This window comes from Anopheles ziemanni, chromosome 2 (assembly GCF_943734765.1).
Source record: "Anopheles ziemanni chromosome 2, idAnoZiCoDA_A2_x.2, whole genome shotgun sequence".
NCBI lineage: Eukaryota > Metazoa > Arthropoda > Insecta > Diptera > Culicidae > Anopheles > Anopheles ziemanni.
In genome coordinates, this window is record NC_080705.1 from 15,122,024 (window position 1) to 15,139,439 (window position 17,416).

Sequence of the window (17,416 nt, forward strand, 5' to 3'; positions counted from 1 at the left end):
AAGCATGTTTGAAAGTTAAGATTGTTTTGTTTCATTTAAGTGAACTTATTTGTGATGTTTAAATACAAACAAAAGGAATGTGGTGAAAGAAACTTTTAATTTTATTTTTAGACTTATGATCCAAAACTGTACGTGAACGAAAACTGGTTTATTTTCAAACCAACAATGGATGGCAATGACCACAACGGGCCAAATATTTGCGAAAAGAAAAGGTTGCATCACGCACAAGTGATGCTAGAAATATTTGTCCCAAATCGCAACTACCGAGGATTCCGAGGTGGACTTCATCCTTTTTCAAACACTCTCAGCTGTCGGCCTAAGTGGCTACTCGAAACTGTTCTTGTTCGCTCGCTGCCGAACGAATGCGTACACCAGCGTCCGTCAACGTATGCAAACGTTTAGCGAATCGGGTGTTTGTTTTTCCAAAGCCCAGAAAACATCCATTAACACTTTCGGTTTCGAACTCGGCTCTTTTCTACATCGTTTGACCTATCACTACATGGTTCCCTGGCACACACTTATTCACTCGCACGCATTCGTAGCTCCGTTCGGTTGAACTCTAGCATAACAATTCGAACGGCCATTTGTTGAACCACGTAGGCAAACAATTCCCCCCCCCCCCCCCCCCCCCCCCCTTAGGGGACACCGAAAATTGGAAATCTAAACCACAGCTCATGTACTCGTGGTCAACTTTGGTGATCCGTAGCATAAGTGGCGTACTTATGCGGCAAGCCGCAGCTCCATTCATGCCACAGCCCACCCATTCGTGGCAGCGACCTTGGGCGTCTATTTGTCGAAGATCTTTTTGACGAATGCTGCTAGTATTGTCACCGCACCGGGGCTCAAAACGGGTCAAACGCTTATTAAAAAGGCCCACCTGCCGGTGCCGGTCCGTCTCTTTGCACCGTTCGAGGTACCACTTTTCACTTGTGTTTCGAGCGTACAAACGCGAACCGGAGTTGACACCTAAAGGGAGTTCATTACGGTGCCGAAAACATGAGCACCGACGCCATGTACCGATATGCAGGCCATTCCCTCGGAACAATGTGGAACCCGCTGGCGGGTTGGGTACGGTTCTGGTGGGAGGCTGGCCCGCCGGGGCTACACACCTTCAGTTTTACCAATTTCGACTGGTGTGAGGCACCACCGCCGATGGGCCAGGTCCCGGGTTCGTGGAGCAAGTGATGCGATAATAGCCGCTAACGAGTTGATGCTACATTGCTCAAGCTTGCCGGGAGGCGATGATCGTTCAAAAAATCCGCTCGACGGAACCCGCCGGAAAGAGAAAAGGGTGGGCAGGGTGCTTTAGCAACCCGCTAGCATCACGTTTTGACGGATGCTAGATTCAATTCGATCTGCAACGATTTAGCATCGATCGAGCGTCGAAACGAAACCGAACAGGGGGTTTTATCTAATCGCGGCGAACTGGGGCAAAGCGTGAGATGCATTTATTTTGGGGAAGGCATACGCCCTCCATATTTTCCGCTAATAAATGGTGTGACCTTCACACATTAAACGCTGTTAGTGGGAGCTATTTTCTTCGATTAGTTGCACCATCCGCTCGCATGAAGTTCGATGTCCAAATCTGTGCGTTCATCTTGATGGATATTTTGCAATTCAGGTAAGGTTCGCAATGGTTTGAGTAAACAACTCAAAGGTGTTTCCAGGTTTTGTTTTTGTATGTTTACTAGCACGGTGATCTCTTTTTCCAATGTGTTTTGTTATTTTTCGTCGTTTAAATATTTTATTTTGATTGGAAATCGTTAAAACCATATAAAGGCAATAATTCAGGAGTGTGAGATTGCGTGTTAGGAAATGCAAATTAATTAACAACAATTTGTATCTTGCTTGACAAAAGTCCTACCCATTTTTGGGCGTCAAACACCAAGCTTTGCCATCCCTTTCCTAAACGTACATCGGTTCACATGCCTCTTGCGCGGGTCAAAAAACATCATGATTAATCGTGACAATCTTTCACACCTGCCGAATGAAGACGTTACCATGAACCGGCCTGCATTAGTTATCGGCGGGAATGCACCTACTCCCAGGCGCGATCGGTGTGTGTGTGACCTTGACGCTGTCACGCTAGTGCCCAAACCCCCAAGATGAAAGTCATTTGTCATTCATCTTTCATTTTCTTTAAACGGCACACGCACACATCCTTTCTGGGAACTGGGCGCGTCCCGGTGCGTTTGCAAGTCCACCAAAACGAGTCACGTGAAACTGATAATCTGCCGATCTCGTGCTGACCCCAGCTGAGCAGAACAAAGCAGCCAACCCGGTGGGGTGTTTGAAACGTACCAAAAGCCAACCGACATTGAACAGAGCAAATACCGAAAAAGGCTCCCTTACAAGAAGGCAAATAAAAATCCTTTGGAAAGGCAAATAAAAATAGATAGAAAGATCGAAAAGCATAACATGGAAAATCCGAAATACACACAGAACAGAAACGGATCGCACAACGGTGTACGTGCGGCGCGTATTGCGGGATTGGAAGTAGTGAAATGAATGACCCACGCCGTTTGTACGCCGGGTTCCTCTCCTGTTCGGTCGCCCAAGTCTTCCGCGCAAAGTGACGAAAATTGTGCCACCACAATCATGACGGCAAGTGTCGATCGCAAGTGGACGCGTGACCGTTCGGGTTTGGTCTATGCTCTCGGAGTTGCAACGCAAAGTAAGATAGAAAAAAAGGCCCACGAAAACTCACACCAGAGAAGAGGAAAAGGAAAAAACAAACATCTTCACGGTGTCGCGTAGTAGTTACTCACACGACCTGCCCGATAGGGTAACGCTCGGGGTGACATCGCGACCGGGGGCGGGACTAGACCACTAGGGTGGGGTGGGGTGGGGGATGTTTCTTCTTTTTCTTGTTCGCTGCCATTTCTAACGCCATGAGGACATGCGAGATGCGACGGACAGTCGCGGGTTGTTTGGCTGCTGTTGCCGAGTTTGTTTGCGAGTTCGGGGTTTTTTTTCCCCCGTGTGTGCGGTACGCCGACCGATCGCGGTCGTATAAAATCACAACGAATGCTTGTTGCATCTTTTAGTTGATAGACGGTCGTATCGCGAGCCGGTGGATCTCAGGACGAATTTAGTTTTTCGCTTCGTTCCTCGTGGAGCGCTCGCGAAACGATCCTTGCGTGGAGTTTGTGGTGAAAATTATTCTAGGATTATTATAGAGGAAAAGAAAAGTGTCCTCGACGTCGAAGGACGATGTGGTGCAAAAGGGTGAACATTTGCGGGCTGGTGGCGTTGGTGGTGGCGTTGACGATGCCGATCCTAGCCGACGGTGCAAGGATACTGGCCATCTTTCCATCGCCCGCCCGAAGCCACCAGATAGTGTATCAGGCGTATGTGCGCGGGTTGATCGACCGTGGCCACCAGCTGACGGTGATGACGACCGATCCGTTCGCGACGGACCACCCGAACGTGACCGTGATCGACTGGAGCTACTCGTACCGGATCGTGAACGAGAACTTCGACGTGGTCGATATGAAGCAGCGCAATATGAACTTCTACCAGATCGCGACGCGGCTGCGCACGCTGACGAAGCTGTTCCTGGAGGCGCAGCTGGCGCATCCGGACGTGCAGGCGCTGATCCACAGCCGGGACGAGCACTTCGACGTGGTGATCGTGGAGTACTACCAGTTCACGCCGATGTACGCGTTCGCCGAGCTGTTCAACGCACCCATGATCGGCATCACCTCGATCGACTCAATGGGCACGTGCCACGAGGCGATGGGCAATGTGATGAACGTGGTCGCCCACCCCGAGATGAACCATAAGTTTACGCGCGATCTCACCTTCCTGCAGCGGGTGGAGGCGGTCGTGTCGAACCTGGTGATCAAGTACCACATCATGCCGACCGACTTCGTCACCTTCGATCGGATGATCGAGCAGAACTTTGGCAGCAATATGTCGCGCTCGGCGGACCTCATACGGCGCGTCGACTTCCTGCTGGTGAACGCCGAACCGAGCATCGGCTACGTTCGTCCCATGCTGCCCAATTCGGTGCAGATCGGGTTCATGCACATCCACCCACCGAAGTCGCTGCCGGCCGACCTAAAGGCGTACCTGGACCGCTCCGAGCACGGCGTGGTGTACTTCAGCCTCGGGACGCTCATCCGCAGCGATTCGCTGAACCAGCGGAACCTCAACCTGTTCCTCGAGGTGTTCAAGTCGCTCAAGTACGACGTCCTCTGGAAGCACGACGCGGACCTCGACCTGAACGGCACCACCAACATCCGGATGGAGCGCTGGCTGCCCCAGCAGGACCTACTCGGTGAGTTTTCCCGGCCGGCGCCAATTGCACGACGCGAAGGTGTGAAGTGCTGTCCGACGCAAACGGACGCGAACTCCGGGAACCGGGCTTCCTAGAATCCGTGGCCACTTCTGTGTGTTTGTTTGTGTTTGTGTAACAACTTTTCACACCTCGTGCTACGAAAATGGCGGGAACGGGCACCCGTTTTTTTTCTTCTGGCACGACGGGAAGAGTGTTAAGAGGTGGTAAAAAAAAGGGAACTTCACTGGAATGACCGATGTTGGCAACGGTAACGAGCAACGACGAGGGTGTTTAGGTCCGGTCCGAAAGGCAAACAACATTCGTCCGCATTAAAAACCGGCCACTGACGAGGGGCCCCGGTTTAATGGGACACCGTTTGGCGAAACGGTAATGGCTACCCCGGCTGGTTCTAGGGAAGGTTCTATTTTTTACGCATGTTAATTTCGCCTGTACGATTTTGGCTTTTATTTGAGCAAGCAAAGGTGAAAAAAAAATTCAACCCACAAGCCAACGTAATGGATTTATCTGTCTCGTTGCGCGAACCGAATGTGCGCTTGCTTAATTATCATTTTACAGCAGCCGAAAGGGACACTCATAAAAGTGCCGTAAAGTACGCGTAATGGCACTGTTTGAAATAGATCGTATGAGTGATGTGTGCTTAGTTTTTACTCTTCATTATCCTGTCAAGGTCAAGTGGCGTGTGTCAAGAAAATTCCCAAAAATAATTGCTACTATTTGCAAACAAAACAGCCTTACAAAAAGTTTCGCCATTACGCTTCACATGCTGGGTTACAATGTTGGCCGTTTATAGCTGGTGGTTTATAGATTTCCCCTTAAAACATACCCTAGAGTTGTTTTTTCCTAGTTTATGTTTACCGCTTACGATCTATTTGTAGTTAATGTACCTTTGGTTTGACCTCGTTCAAAATCAGCGTACAGTTAAGAGATCTTAAAATTTGCTCAACTTGTATCGTGCGATCAGTTTGTTTCGTTGTTGTTATTGATCGTAGCAATTCTCGGGTGCTGACCGGCTGTCACATTTGCAAGCAAATACGGATGAATGGAGCTCGAGTAAAGTGCTGGGAAAGGGCGAGATACAACGCTACAATGTTACGATAGGGAATCGTTGTTGAAAATGCAAATCATCGACGTGATCTCGATTGAGGCAACTTTCATTAGGATGGTGAGTTGAAATGGCTCCTGCTTCTGGCAAATAAAGCAAAACTTGTATAAGGCTATGTGCTCTGGAAACAAGTTTTCTATTTATAAAAGCAGTGACATATTTGGAACACGACAATTTGTGCAACTTTTATTTTCTTATCAAGTTTCGACCAGCATCCATTTGAAATTGAGTGAGGATGATTTTTTTTAATGATTTCATTCCTCCTCTCCATTCCACCAATTGTTTGGATTTGATAAAGAGTGTCATATTAACATGCCTATTTTTTTTTAAATTAACCTTCAACTTTCCCGCAACAAGATAAATTGAAAGATTAGAAAAGGTTGCGCCAACTCGTTGGGCCACTTTCGGCAACAATCAATCATTCCCAGCTGAATAATCAAGCGGATCAAATGTTTGCGGATTGGACACTGTCAGAGAGTGCCAAAAGTTGACCCGCTTGCGTCACAGGTTTGAGGGCTCACATACACCGCGTCGATTATCTGGATTATTTCTATGTTTTGCTCCGGGTTTTTGCGGTCGCAAGTGGTTTTACCGGAGGAAAACAGAGCAACCACCATTCCCGCACAAGAAAGCATCCTTGACCGACTTACGAGCTTCTATCCATCAAGATGAATTAAAAACCCCCCTCATCATCCGCACGAGAAGAAAAAGTGGCATTTCGTAAGCCACTCAATTTCACTCTCGTCTGTCGAGCGGGGTTCACGAACGATGAATGGGAGGATCTTCGACACATCATAACGATCGCTCGTCAACAGGGGAAGCTCCACAAAACGGCACACAACCCGACGAGGAACCCGTGTCGCATAATTTGCATCGACTCTTTATCGGCTGAGTCACGGCCTTTTCAGGGGTGGTGGGATGAAATATCGAACAAGACGGCGGGTTGACGGCGATTCCCATTGTCATCAACCGGCCCCCGCGAGCGCGCGCGCCCGCCTGCAAAACTGGTTTTGGGCTATTCTTGTGGCCACGGAGTGCGTCAAACGCGACGCGGCGAGCGATCGATAAAATAGACGAATCTACTGAAGACACCGATTGCATAATCGGCGCGATGCGGATTTTCGGCATCGGATGTGGATGTTTTTGGCCATGCGAAGTCAAGTTCATCGGCAAAACTGCGCCGCATCGTGGTGTTTCCGAGGCGAACACGTTTCGGGATGCGCCATTTGTGCTTTTCAAGATCATCGCTGCCTCTGCTCTTTCTGCGGCTGGCAAGGACGAAAGTTGCATAAATTATGATAGTTATTTCTTCTGGGGGTTGGCGAGGGGTAGGCTTTCTTTGCATCTTTCCCGCAGCACCTGTGGCGGAGAGGTAATCAATTCCACGCGACGTTTTTGCCGAAGGATTTCGAAGATGCGGGATTGAAATTCAAGTTCAAATATTGGCGGGATGCTCGGCATTCAAGGATGTTGCCGGTGGATTCAGCTTCCATCTGGTTGGTTTCCTTAGCTTTTGTTAAACGATGTTTTCCTTCTTCCTTGTGAGTTTTTGTAGTTTGACATTTTTCCTCACATATCTGACGAACAAACTTCGAATTGATTTTGTTTGAGAGACCGATCGTTGTAAGATAAATGCCAATTTATCTCCTTACAGCTTTCTTACAGTAAATACACAAATATAATTGAAATGCACGTTGAATGAATGAAGTTAATAAACACTATGTACACAGGCGGATCTACCTATGAGTCGACTGAGCGTTCGCGTTGGCTCTGAGCCGCGGGTAGAAAACCTAAGAATCCACCGATTTTATTTGTCCATGATATTTTTCATACATTTACTTTGATTTTGCTTCATCATTGTCTATTTTCGGTCTAATCTTTCCATTTGAAGTGCCACGACCTATTTGCAAAAGCTTGCATTGGTATTCATGCAAATTGGTTTGCTTATCTTGAACTACGATAAGAATTAATCGAAAGATTTAGTAATTAGAGAGCTATTTCAAATATATTGTGCAACCATGAAAGATCAAAAGATCAATGATAATTATTTGCACTTTAAATTAAATATATTCTTTTAACAAATAAATAGATTTGAATGTGTTAAAAGATAAAGAAAGTATGAAACCATCGGGAAAAAGTGTAACAAACAGTAGTTTCGAAAAGAAAATAGTTTGATCCGGTGCTGGTTATGAAAAGTGAAATGTTTATTATTTGTTACAAATCTTATTCATACTCCGATTTTTCCAATAACATCAATAATTTTAAGGTTACCTGTTTTATTATTTTAAAACTGACATTTATTCAAATTGTAAATGAACCACTTTGTGCTAATCGTTGAACTTAAACTAACCTCAAAGAGTTTCTTTTAATGTAGGTAAAAAACCTGTTCATGTGTAAATACTATTAAGTAAGAAAAGAAAAGGCGATGAAAGTTATTTAGTTCAAATCATGCGTACTTTTGTTAGCTTTTTTGTTTGATTCAATGCAATCTCTTATGATATTTTCGTAAGTATCAATAGTTTCCGAAAACAAGTAATACTTTCAATTTAATAGATGGTTTTGATTTAAAATTTATTCATGTAACCACATAAATGATTTTAATTGACTCTGTACATACTCCTTTCGATTACTTTTCTTTATTGACAATCCCTGACCTCAAAGGTTCGACGATCGTTACGAAGGATTTAGCTAATTGATCCCTTTGGTTTGACTCTTTCCAGCGCACCCGAACGTCAAAGTGTTCGTAATGCAGGGCGGCCAGCAGTCCATGGAGGAAGCCATCGACCGGCACGTTCCGCTGGTGGTCATCCCGTTCAACTTCGACCAGTTCGGCAACGCGGACAAGGTGGTGGAACGGGGCATCGGTCGCTCGGTGTGGATGGAGCGCCTGACCGAGGAGTCGCTGCGCGAAGCGATCTTGGAAGTCGCCCGCAACAAGAGGTAGGCTGGCAGCATCCCGGGCCCTTCGAGCTCGAGGGTAGCGTAGCGTGACGCGTTTGTTTGCTAACGGTTCGGTTTTTCGTCGGTGGTCCTCTCCCGCTAGGTACAAGCGCAACATCGCCCGTTTGGGACGACTCGTTCGAGACCAGCCGATGCGACCGGTGGAGAAGGCGGTCTGGTGGACGGAGTACGTGATCCGCCATGGGGGCGTCGACCACTTCCACTATCCGGCAGCCCGAATGCCCTTCCTGCAGTACCACTACTACGACGTGGCCGGTGCTGGGCTGCTCCTGCTAGCCGTCCTTCTCGGTGCCCTGTACTTCGTCCTGAAGCGCATCGTACGGTTTCTCCTGTCCCAGCTGGGCAGTGCCATCGCGTCCGGTCAAGGTCGGCTCGAAAAAGCACTGAAACTGAAGTCGCTCTAACGCAGAGGCCTCCTCGGAGGCTCCCGAACGTGTCACGGCGGACCGAGTGCAAACATCTCGGCAGCGGGAGCGGAGGTTCCGAAATGTCCATTCCAAAAGCCGACATTGCGCTCGATGGCGCAACCCCACTCGAACGCGCATGACTGGAGTCTGTCGACATGTGTTAAGTAAGTTAAGGTTTTCGGCGCATCGCGCGTCAATCATGCAACGCCCGACGCCAGCGTCCGGCCCGGGCCCTTTATCGCCTAGAAACTCTTACCCACAGCCGTGAGGACTGTGCATACGGCCGCGCAAGTAGGGTACGTTACGTCTACGGGTTCGATGATTTCGCAGCTCTCATTAACGAGCAGCCGTTCGAGGTTTACTTTGAACCGTCTCCCGGGCGGACGGAACCGTCTTTTTACGACCGATCTGACCCGGCGTGGCTGTGGGAAACCTTTCCGCTTTCTTTCTCACTTCCCAACCCTCTCATCGGAGGCACCTTTTCTCACCGTTCTGCATTAGGTTAGCTTGAATGTCTCCTCCCAGCGTCTGCAACTGGGATTTGACAGTTGTTTTGATCTGCGTTTTTATCGCAGGCTTGTAAATATATGCGCGAGTAGCTGAGGTTTGGCGGTTTGCTGAACCGGTTAAGATACCGATTTCCTCCATCCTTTGATGTCGCTGATTTGGACAGAAAAGTTGCATTCCGCATTCCGTTCACAGACAGGCAGCAGGTCAGGGTTAGTTTAATGATCTATCACTCTAGGAAGCATCGGCGGCAGCAAAGGGGTCGCCATTGCGAAGGAATTCTAAACCACGAGGCCATTTTCAAACGCGTGTCACACACCAGGAGGTGAAAACCAAAAGGTGCTTTGTTGGGGGCTCGATAGACCAGGATGCGAACTGATTGCGAGTGCCGTGTTCGTTGCATCGTTTTGCACAGTTAGTCTCGTAGTTAGTGCGACTTTGCGGAAATTGCACATCGTAAATCATTTCGGAACTGGCGAGCCTCCGTTCGGTCGAATGGTCGAACCGGTGAAAGAGAGCTGTGGCTTTCGCAGGGTGACGTTTGTAAGCATACCGCCTGCTTTGGGATGGGCAAACGGGGGGACCAACCCCTCAGGAGTCAGTTATTGTATGTACGTTAGCTTAGATCTAGGAGTACTTTCGTCGCAAATAGTGTTAAAAACTGCCGTAGTGTGGATATGGAAATGGACGTGGATGTGAAAATAAAAAATGAACATGTGAAATATCATGCAATTGTGCGAATTCGTTTTGTTTGTAGAAATTCGAAACAGCTGGCCATCAAATAATTGTATAATGAATAATGATATGTTTGTGAAAAAGCTCATGCATATTGAATCGCATATTGAATCAGTAAAAAATCGTTACCATTAAAAATACGATGGAAAATAAAGAAAACAAAAAACGACGGTTGACTCAAATTTGTTCGAGACTTCTTTAAATGTAAACCTTTTGAAATATTTATATTGCTACGACAACAACAGTGAGCAAACCATTTTCGGCATCATCACAGGACCGCTTTCCCAGCCAAGGTGGTGGCCTTTGCTGCACGCTTGCCAGTGGTCGGCGGCACAAGACACGGCAAGGTCAGAACCCCCCGACGACACGTTTGTTTGCCGTGACTTTATGCATGGCAACAGTCGCACTATGGACACATGCTAACCCCCCACACACACACACACACTCCTTGGGTGGGGAAATTGTGTTGTGGCTAGAACGGCGGCACACACTCGCTCGACACTCAAACACTATGGACCGTATGGAGTGCCTAATCACATATTGCATTCGGAAAGTGTGATATATGGCCTGCACTTTCGACCCTTCCCGGCACCGACAAAGGGCGAACGGATCCTCGTACGCGTGCGGTGGTGGCGCTGATGAGGATGAGATAGTATTGTTTGCCCTGGATGCCATTGTTTCCGACGTTCTGGAGCGTTTGGTGTCCAGGGGAAAACCCCGGAAAGGGTGCAGGGGAAGTGGTGTCGAGGGGCAGGATTTTCCCTTGGTTGGTTTGATCCATGACATGCAAATGATTATGTTTACATGCTGTTATCTCCCGCTCCCGGGCTCCAGCACAGAGCACTGGCAGGCTGGCTGGCTGGATGGCTGGACGCATCCTTTCGCATCGTCTTCGGAAGAATGGTGCATGGAATGCTTTCTTCCGGGTTTATCTCCCCGGAGGGCCTCCGCCGCCCAGTGGTACGTTCGCTGACCTTTTCCTTTTCCGGGTACCGAGTATAATATTTTAACAAAATTATCATCTCTCCGTGCTCGGGGCATAGGGGGTTTATGTTGGGCCAAATTGAAATTACATTCAACATGCCAAGCCACTCATCCGTCCCGTGAGCAGATGCCAGCTGTGTGGTAGTGAAGGTAGCTCTGGGACGAAACGGGAGTCGCACCAGTTCAGGGTGTGCAGTCCTCTTACCGTGAACTCGGAATCAATTAATAATTTCAAGGGATTAAGCAACGTACCGGTGTGTTCCATCAGCTCCACATTCAAATGTACTTTCCTTTGCATTTACTTAAAATTTATTCACCCGGAACCTAAGCACCACCTTATCGAGACACATTTCTCTCCGGGCTCCTGTATGAAAGTCCTATTCTATATCAGATCCTTAATGACGAGTCGTAGCGGCATGTCTCATATTGTGAAGTGCATTATTTGTTCTGCTTTACCGAGCAATTTTCTTACAGGGTGGTGGTGTTAGAATGATTTCCCTCAACAGACGCTCCACTATGCAATGCAGGTAAAACGCTTTCCCGGAAGGGGTGCGAAGGGAACGAAGCAAATTCCACTTCCTACGAATTAATTCAAAAAGAATTCATTTTGGCACAAATGGATGCAAACTTGTCTAGTTTGCAAATTTGTTTGGCATCGATCCACATTTTTCGCGAACTTTGTGTTTTTTTTCGTTGTCCCTATCTACATTTTTCCTAGTGATGGCAATTATCCGAGCCAAGCCAAGCCAAGCCGTGTCTGCTAGTGGCATTAAGTGTGCCGTTATTTTTCCTTCCCTGCATCGATAATGTGCCCAATAAAATGCATTAGTCGCCCGCCGCTTTGGAAGCCCTTATTTGAGAAACAAATTTTCTCGATTTGAGAACGCAGATGGAACAGAATCAGTCGGAAAAACTCTGATGCAAACGAATTTTTTATGCATGTTTCTAATGGCATAAGGAAATACAAATGTTCTCTATTTAAATATGCAGACGATCGCAAAGTGTTAAGTTGAATTGAAAGTGTCCTTTGCACGTTGATTTGAAGGAAAATAGAACCCTGACGGTGTACAGCTTCGGCCTGGGAGTGCCCTATACCTTCGGGTTTATAAATTAATCATCTGATGTGATGATACATCGGTCGGTAAGCCACCGGATATCAAATGTGAAATCTATCATCTGCCACTCGGATGCTCTTGATTCTCAGCTTATCTTGCCGACAGGAAAGGATAATGATTCCGCTGTAATACACCTGTGCTCTCTTGCACTCCCTTGCTAGGGCCGTTATTCGCCCCCCGCTAACGAGGGAACAATTCGATTAGCTTTCCAAGCACCGTCCGTCTTATTGTGGCGGTGCGGAGAAACAAGTGGTTGTTGCAATTCTAAGAGGCTTTGGGTACAATGATTCTTACCGAATGGATCGAGACGAAGCAAATTATCATTAAAATAATTCATGTCTGCCTTCCTACACTCGAAGATCCGGTGCTCCTACATACATCCTCATCGAGCGCAACAAAAACAGCCGCTTATAACGAAGATTCCACATCTTCGTTGCGGATCTCGTTCCGATGATGGTGAAGACAGCTTCCTTCAACGGTGCCTCAAGCAGTCATATTCTGCAATCGCATCCTGCACCTGACTAGGTTTCTCGTTTTACTCCCACACACACACATAGCAACGTACACCATGCCAACATGTAGGGTCGTGTCCTGCGAGTGACAAACCGCCAATGCCTGCTTCCTGCCGCACTTCGCCATCCACACTCCTTTCCTTCCAACGAAGGGGAATAATATTTTCACAAAACATTTATTGTTGCAATAACAAATACGTGGATCAATTACGTGACTCGAGTGCACCGAATAAGAGAGCTCGGTTCGACGAAAGGAGCGAACGAAATGGCTGCTAACCGGAAACAGCGAAAGCCTCTAGCCGTACGCCACGGTCCGGAAACTAGGGCATACACTGCACGCGCATTCGATTGCAATCGCAACGACCCCGTTAACAGGAATGGAGTGTGTGTATGTGTGTTTGGCATAACTCTACTACAGGCATGGGACGCTAACGATTTCCCGTTGCCGGAACCAGGAAGGATCCGTTCCGTTTGACAGGATGTGTATCTGGGGAAGCCGGTGTTCCCTGGCCAAGGCCTGACGTAAGATGAGATGCTGAATCGAACGAAAGGATCAGCTTTCCATTTTCTTATTATATGATAATGCTCAACAAATGATGATGCTTTGCGAAGCCCGTTGGACAATAGGTTTCTCCGCGAAGAAAGTGTAGAGTGAAGACATGTTGAGGGAATCATAGTATGCGCTGAAATGAGGTATCAGGTAATTTACTGATTTGCTATGTTGTCATAACAGGTGAACGAAAGGCAGGAGGACACTCTTAATGAATTGAATTGTCGTTCTTAATGCCTTGTTTATGCCAAACATTTTAAAGCGGAGGTACTTGCACCATCATTTTTATCAAATATTTGTTCCATACTTGTAGAAATAATTTAAACTAGGTATGTGAATCTCTGGCGGCAAAAGTGAATAGTCTTCTGTCAAACAGACATCTACAGCAACAACCGCAAATTTGCATCACTAAATTTAATTGTTGATAAACCACCAAGCTTTAAACAAATCAAATGACCATCGCAATTCATGTTTGTACGACCGATTTTCATTAGTGCTGTGTTTATAGTTTAAGATCCAGTAAAAAGTAAACCCTTCGCCGATTCCGTCCTTGTAATACCATACCACCGTATGGTAACACTTCTAGCTGGAAATGTTGAGCTGAACAAAATAAAAAAGAAAACGATATAAAAAAAAACAATCCAAAAATGACCCGCGGTGACCGTGTTCGAGGTGGAATGCGGGCTTATCTTTAAACGAAAATCCAAAACTTTCTCCTTTACTGTCAGCCATTTTTCGGCGTCGCAATGTAGGGCTTGTTACGCTGCTTAACCTAAAGGGACATAAAGTTCGTAGAGGAAGAGAGCGTGAGAGAGTGTGGTAGAGAGACAATGAGAGAGTTTTCCGGATCGTGAAAATTGAAAGCACACAAAACTAATTATAAAACGGAAATTAAAGACAAAAAAAAATAAATAAACAAACGAATGCAACCACTATCGTTTGGTCAATCATGTGGAAATGGGCGTCGAGATGCAACCGTACGGGGAACACCAAGAAACGAAACATTTTTCATCGTATCATTTCTGGTCGAATGCGGCCGGGTGGGTGCCTTTTTCCGCACCACGCCCCAAAACCCGACCCCCCGAACGCACGGATGATCCTTTGGATTGGAAATGATTTGCTTTCCGGGAAGGGAGATTTATTCGCAAAACAGAACCGACCGGCCAAGGAACGCTCGGTCCAAGGAAAACCCTTGATTAGTTTGTGGGATGATGGTTCCACTGTCCCATGGTCGGTCCCGGCGGTGCCATCTCGCCCGAGCAGGACCTCGGTTGTTCCGGTGGAGCGGGTCGCCTTCGGTTTCCATTCCATTTTAAAGCGTACAAATTATATTACTCATTACACACAAAGAACTCATAAGAAGAAAAGGCTCCAGACAAAGGGATACGAAGGCGTGCGGAACTCCGGCAACAAGGCCACTCTCGTCGTTGCTGCTGCAATCTGGTTAACCTGCACCCGACAGCAGCCAACGGCAACGATGCATCCCGCACCGGATAAGTGCATCATCCGAACAAATGCATCCGTTTAGCAGCTCCGGAGCGTCGCAAGGAAAGATCCGGCAACGATCTGTGACCGGCGTTGCTGTGGGAGTCACCAGCCCCGGTGTCACTTCCAGCGCTCCCCATTCCAACGGCACGCTCGGTAACGGTTCTGCAATTGCTTTCATGCTCAATTTACATCAGTCCCCCGTTAGCATCCGTGCCGTTTTTGGGGACAAAAAGGTAGCAATTTGGTGCACCGAGTCTTTCTTCTCTTGCTTATGTGTGTGTGTGTTTTTTTCCCGCTTTGTGCTGCTTTTGGTTTCCGTTGTTGGCAAACCCGAAATTGGATACAACATTTCGGAATGAGAAAACACTACTCCGTACCAGAGTAGTGTAACCCCTTCCTGCCATCTTCCTGTATGCTAGTGCCTCTCACCCAACACCGCATCACACGACGCCGTTAAAGATGAAACAGCAAGCCAATGGACGGAAAACTCCCCGGGACCCCCCCGGTGGCGGTGGTGCGGTGCACGAAGCCGCTGCAATGTAACGATAAAAACAAGGACTCGTAAAACACGAATCTCAAAATGCAAACAAATTCCAACATGCTCCCCTTTCCTCCCGGGGCGCCCCAGTGCCAGGGTTTTCCAGCTCGACCAAAGTTTATCCCCCGGAAAAACCCCAACCATATTCATGCACACATAACACAGAGCGGGACAGGCATTGCCATGTTTTGCGTCAAAATGAAAATGAGAATGGCAAACCACGAACGAGCGAGATAATTTCATGTATCTCCCGTTTCGATCGAAATTACAAAGTATTGTTACCACTAGTTGTTGTGATTTCACCGGAAAAACTAACTACCACCCCCAGCGCAGGTTCCACACGGGCCCAGGGGCGGGGAGGGGAGTCGAGGAAAGGAGGGTCGGATTCTGGGTTTCAAAAATAAATGCCAGAACATAAACAGAATCTCAAATAAACCGAGCGAGGAAATCAGAAATGTCGACGAGTTTTCTGAAATTACAAAGCGCTTGTCGTTCGACATATGTATGAAGTTTACTTTATTAAGTACACTGGAAATAGATCAGACTAAACGAAGGAGGGCTGTTTTCCTTTTACAAAAGCGTAATATAGGTTGGAGTAAATTAAATAGTTCTAATAAACATAACAGTTGTTTGACAATCTAGCTTTTGAACATTTGAAATATATTGAGGTTAAGTTGGCGAGGAATTGATTCTCGAAGCATCAAGCATCGCTGGACTCTGCCCTTAAGTTGGAATTCCACCCGAATGTTGGACGTCCGAAATTTATCCACAAAACGTGCCAGATCATAGAAATGATTCGTAATGAGTAAGATTAAAGTGGGTGGCTGGTTCGACCCAAAGTTAAAATTATTCCTTCTCAACCCCGCCGCCATACAGCCCGGAAGTTCAGATCGTTCGACCCAAAAAAAAACATGCCAACCGGATCTCCCCTTCTCTTCATTGCAGTTAGTTTTCTTTTGTTTTTCACAACATTTGCGCACAAGGATAAATGCAAATGACAAACTACTTCGCGGTGACGCTCAAGATAGATGTTGTCCTCATTTAGTGAGAGTCTCCTTCCGTTTTACCTTCGGCTGCTGGACAAATATTCAACCGCAGCATTTCAACCTACTGGCCCCTAACGGTAGGCAATCGGCACGACGTGGTAACTTTGACACTATCTGTACCAGCGACGTTGTTTTGGCTGTTTTTAAATGCTAGCAACAGCGAAAATGGTAATTCTTCTAATTCATCTTCTAGTCTTGAATATAATGCTAACAGTTGAGTGTAGTTAAAATATAAGAACGTCATTTTTAATGATAAAATGTTGAAAATCAACGACGAATTAAAATAGAATAACAGCTTTATCGTTTTTAAATGTTTCAAGAAGCAAATATTTATGCATGGAAAATCAATTTTAACTTGAAAACTAAAGTTGGATATCTAAATAAATGCTTATTGTGATTCACTTCAAACATGATCTTTCGCCCTCAATCTACGTATGGCTTATAAAACGAAGAACTTATTCATCAAATATGTGCTAACTCAACAACGGCAGTAACCTGTTCTAGGAATTACACTTTTAGAGTAATTATAGATCACTGAAGTTTACTCGTGCCGGGTTAAGAAACATCTCAAATTTATTGCATCGTTGTAAATGGCAGGGAATTTCTTAAGCATTGTGGACAATTCAGCCCACTTCCAACGATCAAAAGAATTCATTCGATTCGTTTCACTGCATTTCAGCATCTAAATTGTCTTTCACATCCATTCTTCCAGGTGAACGATTAAATCTCAGCAGTGCAATCACTTTCCTCATCCGCAAGCGACTCGCACCTCTAGTAAATTCACCCGGAGCGCACTCCGCATAAATTCCCCGGTTCAGTAGTTTTATTTACAGCGTTTAATTCCGGGACACATTTCGAAAGGCATTCCCAGTGGTTCAGTAGTCGACCGACGCCGCTCGATGCAATTGCAATCAACTCCAAGGAGCTTCCTGAAGTGTTGATGATATCTTTTGGGTGGCATCCATCCTTAGAAAAGTTTCCGAGGCGATTTTAGGGCGCTTGAGATGAAGACGACCGAGGGAGGGGGTTTTTGATCGAAGAAAAACGCAAATTCCAACTTCAAACAATTGAGTCACGCGGGACATTGGCGAAGATTTAGGGTTCACCGAAACCGGTTTCGTTGCGTTGAGGCCCACGAGAGCAGAAAGAGAAAAGTGAAGACTTGCGA

At 46.6% G+C, this 17,416-nt stretch overlaps 1 protein-coding gene across 1 annotated transcript; it reads left to right on the forward strand.

Annotated features, from left to right (window-relative positions):
* The first annotated feature begins 3,213 nt into the window (after nt 1–3,213).
* On the forward strand, nt 3,214–16,972 carry LOC131293030 (UDP-glucosyltransferase 2-like). Its single transcript, XM_058321109.1, has 5 exons — nt 3,214–4,282; nt 8,126–8,345; nt 8,449–8,697; nt 14,074–14,113; nt 16,961–16,972. The coding sequence occupies exons 1-5, from the start codon at nt 3,214–3,216 to the stop codon at nt 16,970–16,972; spliced, it is 1,590 nt and encodes a 529-aa protein (XP_058177092.1).
* The last annotated feature ends 444 nt before the right edge of the window (nt 16,973–17,416 follow it).

Bases quoted from the DNA above. Each gene is read 5' to 3' on its own strand.
- LOC131293030 (XM_058321109.1), top strand. From the start codon at position 3,214: ATGTGGTGCAAAAGGGTGAACATTTGCGGGCTGGTGGCGTTGGTGGTG. The intron at 8,346-8,448 runs GTAGGCTGGCAG...CTCTCCCGCTAG, and splicing joins GAAGTCGCCCGCAACAAGAG to GTACAAGCGCAACATCGCCC. The intron at 8,698-14,073 runs GTCCCAGCTGGG...CGGAAATTAAAG, and splicing joins CGCATCGTACGGTTTCTCCT to ACAAAAAAAAATAAATAAAC.